We start from the raw sequence: 16,168 nt of genomic DNA on the forward strand, positions 1-16,168 counted from the left end.
TTAGTTTAATGCCTCTTAAAATATGCACAATGACGTGGTAAAGAGCTAGTTCAGATGTTTATTCAATCCAAGAAAAGAATATTTAGATATTCTGCAAACTACATTGGGAGAGATGCATTTATTTAGCAATTCCTTATCTGCATGTTAGAAACTCTCATCACTTTGACTACAGATAGATATCAGCGCAGTTGTGGCCTATACCATTGCTGTAAAGGAGGACGGGGAGCTCAACCTAATGAAGAAAGCAGCCAGCATCACTTCTGAGGTCTTCAACAAATTCTTCAAAGAAAGAGTCATGGAAATAGTTGATGCAGATGAGGTAAATGCAGAGGGTAAAGTGTTTTTCCTGTTTTAATGAAGCAGAAATAAATCCCTACCATGCAGTGTTTCAGTATGTGTTCAGCTTCCTTGAAATTAAGCCTTTGATAATTAATTTGGGCATGTGTCATTGTCCCAGCTCTCTTCTAAAATAACTAAGCCTGCACAATAGTTTCTTGAGTTTACCCAGTATTTTACTTGAGAATTCCTTGAATAGCTGTGAATTCCACATATCTCTAAATTTGCTTTGGATGTATACCAGTATATTGTCTGGCGCATAAATCATTTCCTGTAAGACTTTTATAGCATCTTAAATGATATCAGGATATGTGTTGTCTTCCATTGATAACATCCCAAATCGCAGCTCCCCTTTTTGCCACCCTCTAGTATTGTTTCATTTCTGGGTACACTTACAGAAAGTTCGACACAGCAAACTGGCTGAGTCTGTGGAAAAGGCCATTGAAGAGAAAAAATACCTAGCTGGGGCAGACCCCTCTACTGTGGAAATGTGTTATCCTCCTATCATTCAGAGTGGTGGCAACTATAATCTCAAGTTCAGTGTGGTGAGGTAAGTATGAGAACTTCAAAGTAAAACAACAGCTGGAGCATTTCAACTTTAGCCTATTTTTTCTTTGACTCATTCTGAAACTCAGAAAAATAGGAGGTGACAGGATAACTATTAGTCAGCCTTCTTTATTGCCTTCTTTTCTTATTCCATGCATATTTCTGTTTTATTTCACATAGTTACTCATTTCTTACTTGAGCATTTTTCTAAATGATTAAAAATACCTGGCAAAAAAATATAAAACATGCCCCTCTAAAACATAAAAATGTTATTAGGTGTTCTATAAAGTAATTCCTCTTCTAATTTTTAAAATTACCTCTCTTTTTTTTGTGGTCAAGTCTGAAAGGACCAATTCAGAGCGAATAGTGAATACTGTAGTTCGTAGTGGACTTGTGGATAAATAACTCCTCACCACCGTATTCTTAGAATATAATGACTAAAACTTAGTATATCTTTTGCATAATTGGGGTACAACTCAACTTTTCACTTAACTTTTATCCTAAAAGTTTTAGTTACTAATTTTATTTCAGATCCTTTACAAACTGGTTTATTTATTATTATTTTTAAATAGTTTAGATGCTTTTTCTGGTTCATCTTTGGGAGATAGCAGGAAAGTTAGTGATTACAGATGTTTTGTGTCAGTGATACTAAGGACTTGCCTAGTTTGGGTAATCAATGAAATGCTTTCTTCCTTTGGTCTCTAGTGACAAGAATCACATGCATTTTGGTGCCATCACTTGTGCCATGGGTATTCGTTTCAAATCTTACTGCTCCAACCTTGTTCGCACTTTGATGGTTGACCCTTCTCAGGAAGTTCAAGAAAATTACAACTTTTTGCTCCAGCTTCAAGAGGAGCTGCTAAAGGAATTAAGACATGGTGAGGTGCCTTATTAAAAGAAGGTTTGGAAATCATGTAACAACAGTGTTATTAATATTTATGGGAGTTTATATCCCTGAGGCTCTCATACTAAAAATAGAATTAGATTTTACTGACCTCTAATTATTCTACCATTTAGTTCTTGAGTCTACTTTTCTTTTAGGCATAAGTGGTTATTGTGGTTTTACATTGATCTTTACAAAAATCTCTGACAGGTTACACCTCTGTGTCCAGATCTTCATAAAATATTGTGGCCTTGTTACTCTTTAGAATTTAGAAATTTACTTTTTTTTGTTGTTGTTGTTGTTGTTTTTTTATCCTCACCCGAGAATATTTTTCCATTTTTTGTACAGATAGAGTGGGAGGGAGAGAGAGAAAGGGAGAGAGAGAGAGAAACATCAACGTGAAGGGACACATCGAGTGGCTGCCACCCGCACGACCAACCAGGGCCGGGGACAAACTTGCAACCGAAGTACGCGCCCTTAGCGGGAACCGAACCCGGGTCTCTCTGGACCGCAGGCCGACGCTCTAACCGCTGAGCCAAACTGGCCAGGGCTAGAAATTTACTTTTAATTGAGGTATAATTGACATACAAAATTATATTAGTTCAGGTGTGTAACATAATGATTTAGTATTTATTAACTGTCATTGCCATACTGTATATTACATCTCCATGACTTATTTTATAACTGCAAGTTTGTACTTTTTTACTCCCTTCACCCATTTTACCCACTTCCCACCCTCTGCCTGTGTCAGCCACCAGTCTGTTCTCTCTATGAGCTTGGTTGGTTGGTTGGTTTATTAGAGTCCATATATGAGTGAGATCATACGGTATTTGTCTCTCTGTCTAACTTATTTCACTGAGTATAATGCCCTATGGTTCCTCTGTTGCAGATGACAAGATTTCATTCTTTTATGCCTTAGTAATATTCCAGTGTGTGTGTACACAATTAACCCTTGAACAACACAGGGTTTAGAGACACTGACTTCCCTCAAAGTTGAAAATCCACATATGACTTTGGAATCCTCAAAATTTTACTAATAGCCTACAGTTGACTGGATAACATAAACACATATTTTCTATATTATGTGTATCATACACTGTATTCTTACAATAAAGTAAAGCTAGAGAGAAAATATTATGAAGAAATCATAAGGTATATATATTTGCAGTATTTATTTGCAGTATTTATTTGCAGTATTTATCCATGTATAAGTGGACCCATGCAATTTAAACTGGTGTTCAAATGTTAATTGTACCACATTTTCTTTATGCATTCATCTGTTGATGGACACTTAGGTTATTTCCTTATCTTGACTGCTGTAAATCATGCTGCAGTGAACCTTGTGGTGCATATATCTTTTCCACTTAGTGTTTTCGTGGGGTTGTGTTTTTGTTTGTTTATTTATTTGGATAAATACCCAGAAGTGGAATTGCTGGATCATATTGCAGTTCTGTTTTCCATTTTTTGTGGAACTGCCATACTGTTTCCAATAGTGATTGCACCAATTTACAATCCCACCTACAGTGCACAATAGTTTCCTTTTCTCCACATCCTTGCCAACACTTATTTCTTGTCTTTTTTTTATCCTCACCTGAGGACATTTTTGCATTTATCTTCAGATAGAGCGAGAGGGAGCGAGGGAGGAAGAGAGAGAAACATCGATCTGAGAGGGACACATCGACTGGTTGCCACCCACACAACCCCAACCAGGGCCGGGGACAAACCGCAACCGAGGTACGTGCCCTTAGTGGGCACCAAACCGGGGTCTCTTTGGTCTGGAGGCTGACACTCTAACCACTGACCCAAACCGGCCAGGGCTATTTCTTGTCTTTTTGTTAATAGCCATTCTAAAAGGTGTGAGGTGATACCTCATTGTGGTTTTGATTTGCATTTCCCTGATGAGTAGTGATGTTGAGCATCTTTTTGTGTCCCTGTTGGCCATCTATATGTTTTCTTTGGGAAAAGATCTATTCGGATTTCTGCCCATTTTTAAGTCATATTGTTTGTTTTATTACTGTTGAGGGATAAGTTATTTGTACATTTTGGATATTAATTCTTCTCAGATATGTGGTTTGCAAATATTTTCTTCTGTTCCGTTAGTTGCCTTTCATTTTTTTAATGATTTTCTTTGCTGTGCAGAAGCTTTTTAGTATGATGTAGTCCCACTTGTTGATTTCTGCTGTTGTTGCCTTTGCTTTTGGTTCATATCCAATCATCACCAAGAATTTTACTGTCTGTACTGGGGGGTGGGCAAAAGTAGGTTTACAGTTGATCATACAGAAAATACTACAGTAATTAATAAATAATATAATAATAAACTGTTGTGTGTACTCACAACTGTAAACCTACTTTTGCCCACCCCTGTATTTTCTCCTAGGAGGTCTATGATTTCAGGTCTTCTATTCAAGTCTGTAATCAATTTTGAGTTAATTTTTGTGTATGCTGTAAGATAGTAGTTCAGTTTCATTTTTCCTAAAAGTTACAGTTGAGTTTTCTCAACACCATTTGTTGAAGAGAGTGTCTTTCTCCATCGTATGTACTTGGCTCCTTTGTCATTAATTAACTGATCATATATGCATGGGTTTATTTCTGGGCTTTCTATTCTGTTCCATTGATCTTTGTGTCTGTTTTTATGACGGTCTCTTGCTGTTCTGATTATTACAGCTTTGTAATATAGTTTGAAATAAGGAAGGATACACCTCCAGGTGTGTTCTTTTTTCTCAGGATTGCTTTGGCTGATCATGATTTTTTGTGGTTTCATAAAAATTTTAGAATTTTTTGTTCTAATTCTGTGTAAAAGGTCATTGGGATATTGACAGAGATTGCATTGAATTTGTAGATTGCGTCAGTAGTATGGACATTCTTCCAGTCCATGAACATGGAATTTATGTCTTCAATTTCTTCATCAATGTCATACAGTTTTCAGTGTATAGGTCTTTCATGTCCTTGATTAAATTTATTTCTGGGTATTTAATTATTTTTGATGCAATTATAAAATGGGGTTCTTTTCTTAATTCTGATAGTTTATTATTAGTTTTACAGACTCAACAGATATCTGTATATTGACTTTGTATCCTGCAACTTTACTGAATTTATTTATTCTAACATTTTTTGGGTTTTCTTTATATAGTATATCATCTGCAAATAGTGGCAGTTTTCCTTTTCTATTTGGATACCTTTTATTTTTCTTACCTAATTGCTTTGGCTAGGACTTTCAATACTTTGTTGAATGAAAGTGGGCAAGAGGGCACCTTTGTTTTATTCCTGATCTTAGAGGAAAAACTTTCAGCTTTTCACCATTAAGTATCATGTTAGGTGTGGGCTTGTCATATATGGCCTTTATTATATTGATGTACATTCCTTCGATATTGATGTTTTTGTAAATGGATATTGAATTTTGTCAGATGCTCTTTCTACATCTATTGAGATAATTACATTGTTTTTATTCTTTATATTGTTAATGTAGTGTATCACATTGATTGACATGTGCGTGTTGAATCATCCTTGCAGTCTTCGTATAAATCCCACTTGATCACAGTGTATGATCTTTTTAGTGTATGAATTTAGGAGAACCTTAGAAAGATTTGAGAACTGGTATATCTACCAACAGTATGTGTAATGGTATTTCTACACTGAATGGATAGTGATAATATTAGTGTAAGAGCAGAATTAATAGCAACCCTGCTAAGTAAGGAATCACTTCTTTTGCCTTGACACTGTGCACTCCCAAATGGCTAAATGAAACTATTTACCACCTTTAAAACACTTTGTAAGCCAACTCATGTTACTCAGAGGTTCCAGGCACCATTTTTCCATGACAATCTCAAGTCAATTTTAAGTAATTCTATTGGAAATCATGGTCATACATGGTTTGATGAGGATAAAGGTCCCTCTGAGGTTATCATCTGGATTAGTCTGGCTTAAGCTACCTATTTATATCCTAAATCCTGAAAAATTAAGGCCAGAGTCCTTCTAACAATAATTCACTCCTTCTATAGTCCTGCTTTTCAAAGGTATAGTAACTTCAATGTGTTGCCATTTATCAAACCCTTAAAAGGTTATTTCACTGAGACCACTAATGTTCCACAGTCTCCCAGGCCATGATTCTCAAATAGTGTCATTAAAAATGACAGGATGGTTTGCCCGGTGTGCTCAGTTGGTTGAGCGTCATCCCATGAACTGAGAGGTCACAGTTCATTTCCCAGTCAGGGCACATGCCTGGATTGCGGACTCAATTCCTAGTTGGGGGGCATGCGGGAGACAGCTGATGGATGTTTCTTTCTCTTCAATGGTTCTCTCTCTCTCTCTCCCTCTCCCTAATTCTGAAATCAATTTTTAAAAACATATTTAAAGTAGTGTTCCTTTAAAAAATGACAGAATGGATTATTTTAGAAAATACAAATTTCTAAGTTCTACCATTCCTGAAAGGAACTGTATTTCTTGTTTCATACTTTGAGAAACACTGCTTTAGGAGACATAATAGGTGGAGGGGCAGGGGTTTATTTTATTTATTTATTTTTTAATCCGAGAGGGAGGGAGGGAGGGAGGGAGAGAGAGAGAGAGAGAGAGATTGGTTGCCCTCCTCACATGCCCCAACCAGGGATTGAGCCTGCAGCCCAGGTATGTGCCCTGACTAGGAATCGAACCAGCAGCCATTTGATGCTTAACCACCTGAGCTACTCTGGCCAGGTGGAAAAGTTGATTTTAAAATGAGGTTTTGTCAAGTAACTTATATATACATGTACACATAACCAATGGACAGAGACAACAGTGCTTGCCTGAGGGGTCAGGGGCATGGTGGGATAGGGAGGAGGGTGTCTGGGGGTGGGGGGGATATCTGTAACAAAAATAAATTAATAAAATTTTTTTAATGCGGTTTTGTTTATTTTTTTGGAAGATACTTAATGTTCTTTTTCTGTCTTGTCATCAGGTGTAAAGATATGTGATGTGTATAATGCAGTCATGGACGTGGTTAAAAAGCAGAAGCCAGAACTGCTGAACAAAATTACCAAAAACCTAGGGTAAGATGCTATGGATGTATGTTGTCACTCAGTCAATTTTTTTTTTTTCTTAATTGTTTAGAGAAGGAGAGAGAGATGGAATCATCAGTGAGAGAGAACATCAATTGACTGCCTCCGGCATGCCTCCCATTGGGGATTTGGCCCACACCTGGACATTTGCCCTGACCGGGAATTGAACCAGCATCCTCTCAGTTCATGGGTCAGTGCTCAACCACTGTGCCACACCAGCCAGGCCAGAGTCAATTTTTATGACTGGCCATGGTCAAGGAAAATATTCTTAGATTGGTTCAACCAGCATTTATGCACTATTGAACTTGGCTGTGTACCAGACACACAGTGTTATCAGAGAATGTGAGAAAGATTTAAGTTCTGCTCTAGATTGATGTAGAAGTCGGTAAGTGTTCCAGGCTTAAATTACAAATGTTAGGGAACATTACATGATGTATTTCCACATTTGAAAATTGAACGCTGTAAGCCTTATGACCCAGTGATTCCACTTCTGGGTATGTATCTGAAGAAACCCAAAACACTAACTTGAAAGAATATTTCCACCCCTGTGTTCACTGCAGTGTTATTTACAATAGCTAAGCAATGGAAGCAATCCAAGTGCCCTTAAATAGACAAGTGGATAAAAAGCAACTGTGGTACATATATACAATGGAATATTACTCAGCCATATAAAAGAACAAAATCTTGCTCTAGCCAGTGTGGATCGGTTGGAGCATCATCCCATACACTGAAAAGTCTTGGGTTCACTTCCCAGTCAGGGCACATACCCAGGTTTGGGGTTTGATCCCCAGTCCAGGTATGTACTAGAAGCAACTGGTCGATGTATAGTAGTATGCTTTGTGAAATAAGTCAGTCAGAGAAAGGGATACCATGTGATTTCACTTACATGTAGACTCTAAAGAACAATGTGAATGAACAAAGAAAACATAAACAGATTCATAGATAAGGGAACAGACTGATGATTGCCAGAGGGGCAGAGGTTGAAAGGATTGAGAAGTACAGATTGGTAGTTACAAAATAATCATGGGGCTGTAAAGTACAGCATAAGAAATATAGTCCGTAATATTGTAATAACTGTGTGGTGTCAGGTGAGCACTGGAAATATCAGGAAGAACACTTTGTAAAATATGTGACTATCTAACACTATACTGTGCACCTGGAACTGATACAAAATAATATTGAATGTAAACTGTAATTAAATAAATAAAGTAACTTGGGGTAAAAATATTTTAAATACTCTGAGATCTTATTGTTTTTGAAAAGATTGTTTGAATTTTTATTTAACCCAGTGTTTCACAAATGTATTTGACCAGTGAACACCTAGAAATAACTGATAATATTTTATAGAATCAAAGAGATTTTGGAAAACAAAAGCTCTAGGCAATCTCCTTACGTGGAAATTAGTCTGGGTTATATAGTTATTTTCTGGGCTTCTCTAATGGGCAAGAGGAAATATTGATCTAATACCAACTCTTGGCCCAGGTGACTCAGTAAGTCTAATTATCAACATTCCACTAAAGATTGTCTCTATTAATCCAATTATTACTGGTTTCGTGATGTGCCCCTTAATAGTCTCTGCTAAGTTAATAGGAAAACTAACTTGATTTCATGGTAGAGATTAAAATTTAAATGTGAGTGAATAAGCTAAAATAAAGAATTTAATTAGGGGTACTTAGGATATTATTTTCCAACGTAGAAGTGCAAAGACTATTCTCTTATCTTCTTCCTTAACTGACTGATCAGTAGCAGCAGCAAATCACTCAACATGTTTGCCTGCCTTTGCTTGAAACTTAAAATAGAATATACTGTGGGAGCATTTGAGATCTTGCTCCCAGCATATGTTGTCAATAAATTGTTATTGGAAGAAAACAAAAAAAGAGGCTGCTCTGCCTATGAAGTAGCCTTCTCTCTGTCCTACTGCTCCACTAATAAACTCTTTCACTTCAAACTAAAAAAAGAAAGAAAGAAAGAAACAGAATATATTGTACTTGACCCGTGTACAAGATCTGTTAGCCTGTTGCTAAAGTTTCTCTTTGTTTCTTTTTTAGGTTTGGAATGGGAATTGAATTCCGTGAAGGCTCTTTAGTAATTAATAGTAAAAATCAGTACAAACTGAAGAAAGGTGAGTTTTACATGCATGCAATAGGAAAGACTGTTTTGAATCATTCCTTTAGCTTTATCTTCCTCTTTTCTATATAAAATCTACATTTCTCCATTCTTTCACAGTCATAGTCTGATTTCTATTTTGCTATTTTAGGGATGGTTTTCAGCATCAATTTGGGATTCTCAGACCTGACTAACAAGGAAGGGAAGAAACCAGAAGAGAAAACCTATGCCCTATTCATTGGTGACACAGTTCTTGTGGATGAGGTGTGCATTGCTTCTTAAACTTTTGAGTGCTTGTGAATTGACTTTGGAGGGACATTTTGTACTTCTTAAAAGTCTTTGTTAAATGCTAGCCAAGGGGAGAGATTCATATGATAGCCTGACCCAATACAGCTAGGAATAGAGATTGTAGTCCAAGTACAGGAAATGCTTTAAACCACACTTCTATCACATTGTGGCTTGAACCTTGGTAATATCAGGAGTTGATTCTAATAATGGAACTGATTTTTAAAAATAATGGCTTTATTGAACTTCAATGTACATACCATATAATTCACCCACTTAAAGTGTACAGTTTTCTGATTTTTAGTGTATTCACATTTGTTCAGTCATCACCATAGTCTAATTTTAGAACATTTTTATAACCTTAGAAACTCTGTACCCATTAGCACTCATTCCCCATCCCCCCCCCCCCCCCCAGTCCCCTAGGCCTAAACAATGACTAAACTACTTTCTGTCTCTGAGGATTTGCCTTTTCTGTACATTTGTGGTCTTCTGTGGCTTTTTTTTTTTTTTTCCACTTAGGAAAAACTGATTCTTGGTCATGGCAATGATGATAGTAAATATTTCAATGTTCTTATATGCTAAGCACTTTTATGCATTCATTTATTGAATCCTAACAATAACCCTATTAAGTAGATACTCTTATCTTCATATACAGAAAAAGAAACTGAGACACAGAGAAGTTTAGGTAACTTGCCAAATGCTATAACAGCAAGACAGTGATTGAGCCAGGTTTCAAATCAAGCCTGTATGCATGGGTTTGGATTTCTGGCAGGCCTGTCATCCCCCTGGGTCTTCATAATGCCCCATGCCAGTACAAACTGTGGCCTTGAACCATTGCCTAGCCTCTGTCCATACGGTGCCGGCACTAAAGTGGGTTACACAGTGGGCAGTGGGGAGGGGGGCAGATCAAGATTATATTCTTAAACATGATCCCAATGTTGCCTCCAAAAATACAGTACCTATCGAGATGTTGGGACCTAAGAACTATATTTATTATTAAAGAATCTGGTAGTATCCAGTAGTTCAAAGCATTGTCCAGATACATATTAGGTTAGAAGGTGAAGTGTTTCATTTAAAAGCTCTTATAGCCCTGGCCAGTTAGGCTCAGCGGTTAGAGCGTCAGCCTGCGGTCTGGAGAGACCCAGGTTCAGTTCCCGCTAAGGGCATGTACCCCGGTTGCAATTTGTCTCCGGCCCCAGTTGGGTCGTGTGGGTGGTGACCACTCAATGTGTCCCTTTCACATCAATGTTTCTCTCTCTCCCTCCCACTCTATCTGAACAAAAAAATGTCCTCGTGTGAGGATAAAAATAAAAATAAATAAAAGCTCTTATAGATGCCTGACTTCTCCCTTTTATTCTAGGATGGCCCGGCCACTGTTCTCACTTCCGTGAAGAAGAAAGTAAAGAATGTAGGGATTTTTCTAAAGGTAGGAAGAGGATAAATGCATGATATAGGAAATTTGGGTACAGTGAAGAATATAAAAAATAATTGGCCAAAAAAATAAAACCCCAATTTCTGATTATGATTTTTTTCCCTATAGAATGAGGATGAAGAAGAAGAGGAAGAGGAGAAAGATGAGGCTGAGGACCTGTTGGGAAGAGGTTCACGGGCAGCATTACTTACAGAAAGAACACGAGTGAGTTTACTGTTGTAAACTACATAGATTTTGTATCAGTCATGGTTCACATGTTCTGACAGCTTGGGATTTTTTCTTCTCTAGAATGAGATGACTGCAGAAGAGAAGCGAAGGGCGCATCAAAAAGAACTGGCAGCTCAACTCAATGAGGAAGCAAAGAGGCGATTGACCGAACAGAAAGGAGAACAGCAGATTCAGAAGTAAGAGTTTGCATTGAGCAGTGAGACTGTCTCAGGATTATATATGGTTTGCAGAAATTTCTCATATACCTTTTTATCTCTACTCCAGAGCTCGCAAATCGAATGTATCCTATAAAAACCCATCTTTGATGCCTAAGGAACCACATATTCGGGAAATGAAGATCTATATTGATAAGAAATACGAGACTGTAATAATGCCTGTGTTTGGCATAGCGACACCTTTTCACATTGCCACGATCAAGGTACTAATGTTGAATTAGGTTCCCTACAAACTATTTCTTAAAATAGTAATTGGGCTTACCATAGATGATTATTTTGTCTAAATCACCTCTCCTACTCTTCTCTTTCAGACTCTACCCTTCTCACTTATCTTCTGCCATCATTTTTTCTTCCTTCTTGGTTTTCACTTTGTACAAAGTTTAATGATCTAGTCTAGAAAATTTTTCCTTTTTGAACTTATTTATTTATTTATCCTCACCTGTGGACATTTTTTATTCAGACAGAGCAGGAGGGAGAGAGAGGAAGAGAGAGAGAGAGAAACATTGATGTGAAAGGGACACATCGAGTGGCTGCCACCCACACAGCCCAACCAGGGCCAGGGACAGACTGCAACTGAAGTACATGCTCTTAGTGGGAACCGAACCTGCGTCACTCTGGACTGCAGGCCAACGCTCTAACCGCTGAGCCAAACCGGCCAGGGCTGAACTGTTTTTTGTGTTTTTTTTAAATTTATTTATTTTTGTTACAGATGTTACTTCTTTTTCCCCCCATTGATACCCTCCTCCCCATCCCCATCCACCCCATCCCCAGCTTTGTTGTCTATGTCCATCAGTTTGTTTAGTTCATTATATTCCAGAAATAAGTGAAATCATGTGATATTTGTCTTTCTCTGCTTGACTTGTTTCACTTAAGATAATACTTTCCAGGTTCCTCCATGTTGTCTCAAAGGATAAGAGATCTTTCTTTCTTACAGCTGCATAGTACTCCATTGTGTACATGTACCACCGCTTTTTTATCCATTCGTCTACTGATGGACACTTGGGCTGTTTCCAGATCTTAGCTATTGTAAATACTGCTGCTATGAACATAGGGCTACATATATTCTTCTGATTGGTGTTTTAGTCTTCTTAGGGTATATTCCTAGAAGAGGGATTACTGGGTCAAATGGCAATTCAATTTTTAACTTTTTGAGGTAACAACATAATGTTTCTCACAGTGGCTGCACCAGTCTGTATTCCCACCAGCAATGTACTAGGGGTCCCCTTTTCTCCACACCCTTGCCAGCACTTGTTTGATGATTTGTTGATGGCGGCCATTCTGACAGGTGTGAGGTGATAACCTCATATTTGTTTTCATTTGTATCTCTCTGATGATTAGTGATGTTAATCATTTTTCCCTATGTCTCTTGGCCATATGTATGTCCTGTTTAGAGAGGATTTTTTAAAGTCTTTTTTAGCCTGTAGTTTTACATATGGCATAAAGTGCTTAGAAAACTCAGGATCTTTTAGAAGAAAATTAGGTCATATAAAAAGATATGCTAAATATGTAGTGTATTAGATTTAGACTAAGGTTTAGCGCTCAGCTTGTACTCCTAACTTAATTTTAGCATCTCTATAACTCCTCATTTCTATCCAGGAAAGAATCCTGTTTGTTTACTTGTTTATTTTAATGCTTTTTCTTTTTTTCAAACAGAATATAAGTATGTCGGTGGAAGGAGATTATACTTACTTGCGAATTAACTTCTATTGCCCAGGCAGTGCTCTGGGCAGGAATGAGGGCAACATTTTTCCTAACCCAGAAGCCACTTTTGTCAAGGAAATGTGAGTCCCCAGGAAAACAATTATCCCCAAATCCCTACTGGCCAGAGGGGCAGTCTCAGAAACATTTCATCCTCTGTGCTGTCCTCACCCGTGTAGTGAATGGCAAGGCCTCCTCCCACTGTGGCACTTATTTAGGACCACCTTGCAGGCGTTGTATTATTTTGAGGATGAAACATAATTTAGACTCCTCATGAAAATATTTCATACAGTACTTACTACACATACTTTGTAATAGAATCTCGGGGAAATGTATGCCGTATTGGAGTCTGTTCCTTCATTGCGGGGAATGGGATGATTTAGGAGGTTATGCCAGATTTGAAAAATAAATGCAATTGCCCCATCGAATGGATTAGCCATTCATAACATTCTCTGTTTAAGAGAGAAGAAAGGAAGAGGGTTGTTGTTCCTTTGGGGGCGTGGCTTTCCAGACATTGTCTCTCCATTCAGTGGTACTGTTTTCTTCAAAAAATAGTAATGAGTGCAAGTTATCTAGTCTGATGAAGAAACTCATATGTATGCTTCCCTCTTTCTACAGTACATACCGAGCTTCAAATATGAAGGCACCTGGAGAACAGACAGTACCAGCCTTGAACCTTCAGAATGCTTTCCGAATTATAAAAGAAGTGCAGAAGCGTTATAAGACTCGGGAAGCAGAAGAGAAAGAAAAGGAGGTGAGCCTGGACAGAGGCAAAGCACCTTTCTAAAAAGGGACGTGTGGGTTTTGGGGACATGTCAAGGTACATGAAGAGTCACATTAGTTTTTATTCTGCTTAGGGCATTGTGAAACAAGACTCCCTGGTGATCAATCTAAACCGGAGTAACCCCAAACTGAAAGATCTATACATTCGTCCAAACATTGCCCAAAAGAGGATGCAAGGTTCACTGGAGGCCCATGTCAATGGTATGGATCATCTCTCATGTGCCTGGGTTTTGTCGTCACGGGCACGTTTGTAAGAACAAGACAAGATAATATAGTATAACAAGGAAATGCTGGGAGGAATCTGTTTAACAGTTGCTGTCGACAGAATGATAAGAAAGCTCTGTACAGTTGTTGGCATTTCCTCTGACCCTGTTCAAGTCAGTCAAGAAAGATGCACTGCCTTTTGGCCAACCTCATGGGGCTGCTTGGTAATGAGCTGCTTCCGCCACTTCTCTCCCCAGGTTTCCGCTTCACATCTGTTCGAGGAGACAAAGTGGATATTCTGTACAATAACATCAAGCATGCACTGTTCCAGCCCTGTGATGGAGAAATGATTATTGTCTTGCACTTTCACCTCAAGGTACCCCTTTCTACTCACTAGCTATGTGACCTTGAGCAAGATCTATTGACCTCTGTCCTTTAAAATAATGATAAAAGCCCTGGCCCGGTTTGGCTCAGCAGTGAGTGTTGACCTGCAGACCAAAGGGTCGCAGGTTCGATTTTAGTCAAGGGCACATACCTGGGTTGCAGCTTGGTTGGGGCACATGTGGGAGGCAACCAATTGATGTGTCTCTCTCTCATCAATGTTTCTCTTCCTCCCCCAACTCCTTCTCCCCCTTTTATTCTCTGAAATCAGTGGGAAAAAATATTCTTAGGTGAGGATTAAAAATAATAATAATAGTCCAGCTGGTGTGGCTCAGTGGTTGAGCGTCGATCCATGCACCAAGAGGTTGCCAGTTCGATTCCCAGTCAGGACATATGCCCTGGTTGTGGGCCCAATCCCCAGTGGGGAGCATGCAGGAAGCAGCCACTCAATGTTCTCTCTCATTGATGTTTCTCTCTCTCTCCTCACTTCCTCTCTCTAAAAATCAATAAAGGGGAAAAAAACTTTTAAATAATAATAATAAAATAGTGATGAAAAACGTCACCAATTACATAAGGTCTTTAAGAAGTCTGAATAAAATAGTGTTTATAAAGTCCACAGTGCCTGACATCTAGAAGGTGGTAAGCATGTTTGTTCCTTTAGTGCTACATAATAACCACCAAAACAAGGACTCCAAATTCCTCTTTCTTAAATAGAAAGTCTTTGCTGTAGGCACAATTTATTACCAACATAATCGCCAAAGTTCATTCTAATAAGTAGGAGTACTTTTTAAAATTTATACTCTCACATTCCCAGATGTCATTAATTTATGGTGACTTCAGGAATGGTTTAACTATTTGTACATAAATGCTGTCATTACCAGTAATGATATTTTTATATTTTCACATTTTGTTTGTTGTTGTTATCGTGCCTACTTGTCTGTTGTATAAACTAAGTCTTCTGACTTTCTTCTTGTCCTTTCTGCTTTGTGTCCTCAGAATGCCATCATGTTTGGGAAGAAGCGGCACACAGATGTACAGTTTTACACAGAAGTGGGAGAGATCACCACGGACTTGGGGAAACATCAGCACATGCATGACCGAGATGATCTCTACGCTGAGCAGGTCTGTGAAATCTAGTATTTTATTTGCAGGGTAGTGATGTGGTCCAACTCTGAGCTCAGTAATTGTTATATTTAGTAAACAACCCCTGAATCAATCTGCAGGATGACTCAGGCATCTGCTGAGCTGGTGTGTCAGAGTGGCCTGTGGATTAGACTTAGGTTGCAGGCTCAGCTGTACAGTTAATGGTATGATGGCCTTTAATTGGGTATACCCATTAGTATTATAGTTATAACTGCAAAAGCACTTAAGACTTTTTGAAGAGATATACTCTTAACAAGTAAAGCGATAGCTATAATTAACTCGTATTCTTTTTTTTTTTCTACAGATGGAACGAGAAATGAGGCACAAACTGAAAACTGCCTTTAAAAATTTCATTGAGAAAGTAGAGGCTCTAACTAAGGAGGAACTGGAATTTGAAGTGCCTTTTAGGGACTTGGGGTAACATACATCTTTTTGGGGCCTGAAGTTTCACTAGTCTACCATGTCCTTTTTCATATAACTGATAACCTTTGAGATATCCTTTTCCTCTTGAAACTTTAAGGGCTGGGATGAATAGCTAAAACTGAGAGGCTTCCTCTGGAGATGAGTCTGTATTGAGTATGCTGGAGTTGTTGGGAACGGGAAAGGGAAAGAAGTTTAGTGTAGCAGCAGCAGTTTCTCTTGCAATGAGTTTAGTCTTATGTGAGTTTCTTTTCTTATTCTCTTTCAGATTTAATGGAGCTCCCTATAGGAGTACCTGCCTCCTTCAGCCCACTAGTAGTGCACTGGTAAACGCCACAGAATGGGTGAGTATATCTTACCCCTTTTAGTAAGAAAATTATTAGAGAAAAAGGAACACAGGTGTTCTGAGAACTAGATCGTTATTATGTCTTATGATTTTCACTTATCTTACACATAAAACTTGTTGAACAAATGATAC

General features: G+C 38.2%; 1 protein-coding gene and 1 non-coding gene across 3 annotated transcripts in view; both read left to right on the plus strand.

Moving 5' to 3' along the window:
* Nucleotides 1–16,168, plus strand: part of SUPT16H (SPT16 homolog, facilitates chromatin remodeling subunit) — a 55,267-nt gene that overhangs the window by 29,921 nt on the left and 9,178 nt on the right. For both annotated transcript variants that reach the window (XM_036254402.1, XM_036254410.1), the window contains exons 5-21: nt 173–319; nt 735–886; nt 1,588–1,760; nt 6,696–6,786; nt 8,844–8,917; nt 9,053–9,165; nt 10,547–10,612; nt 10,727–10,822; nt 10,907–11,022; nt 11,111–11,264; nt 12,715–12,842; nt 13,378–13,513; nt 13,617–13,743; nt 14,004–14,122; nt 15,124–15,249; nt 15,575–15,687; nt 15,959–16,034. In XM_036254402.1, the coding sequence (XP_036110295.1) occupies nt 173–319; nt 735–886; nt 1,588–1,760; nt 6,696–6,786; nt 8,844–8,917; nt 9,053–9,165; nt 10,547–10,612; nt 10,727–10,822; nt 10,907–11,022; nt 11,111–11,264; nt 12,715–12,842; nt 13,378–13,513; nt 13,617–13,743; nt 14,004–14,122; nt 15,124–15,249; nt 15,575–15,687; nt 15,959–16,034 (2,007 nt within the window). The remainder of the gene's footprint in view (nt 1–172; nt 320–734; nt 887–1,587; nt 1,761–6,695; nt 6,787–8,843; nt 8,918–9,052; nt 9,166–10,546; nt 10,613–10,726; nt 10,823–10,906; nt 11,023–11,110; nt 11,265–12,714; nt 12,843–13,377; nt 13,514–13,616; nt 13,744–14,003; nt 14,123–15,123; nt 15,250–15,574; nt 15,688–15,958; nt 16,035–16,168) is intronic.
* LOC118622446 lies at nt 9,936–10,071 on the plus strand. Its single transcript, XR_004958062.1, has one exon. It is a non-coding gene; the product is annotated as a small nucleolar RNA SNORA42/SNORA80 family (small nucleolar RNA).

This window comes from Molossus molossus, unplaced genomic scaffold, assembly GCF_014108415.1.
Source record: "Molossus molossus isolate mMolMol1 unplaced genomic scaffold, mMolMol1.p scaffold_m16_p_1, whole genome shotgun sequence".
NCBI lineage: Eukaryota > Metazoa > Chordata > Mammalia > Chiroptera > Molossidae > Molossus > Molossus molossus.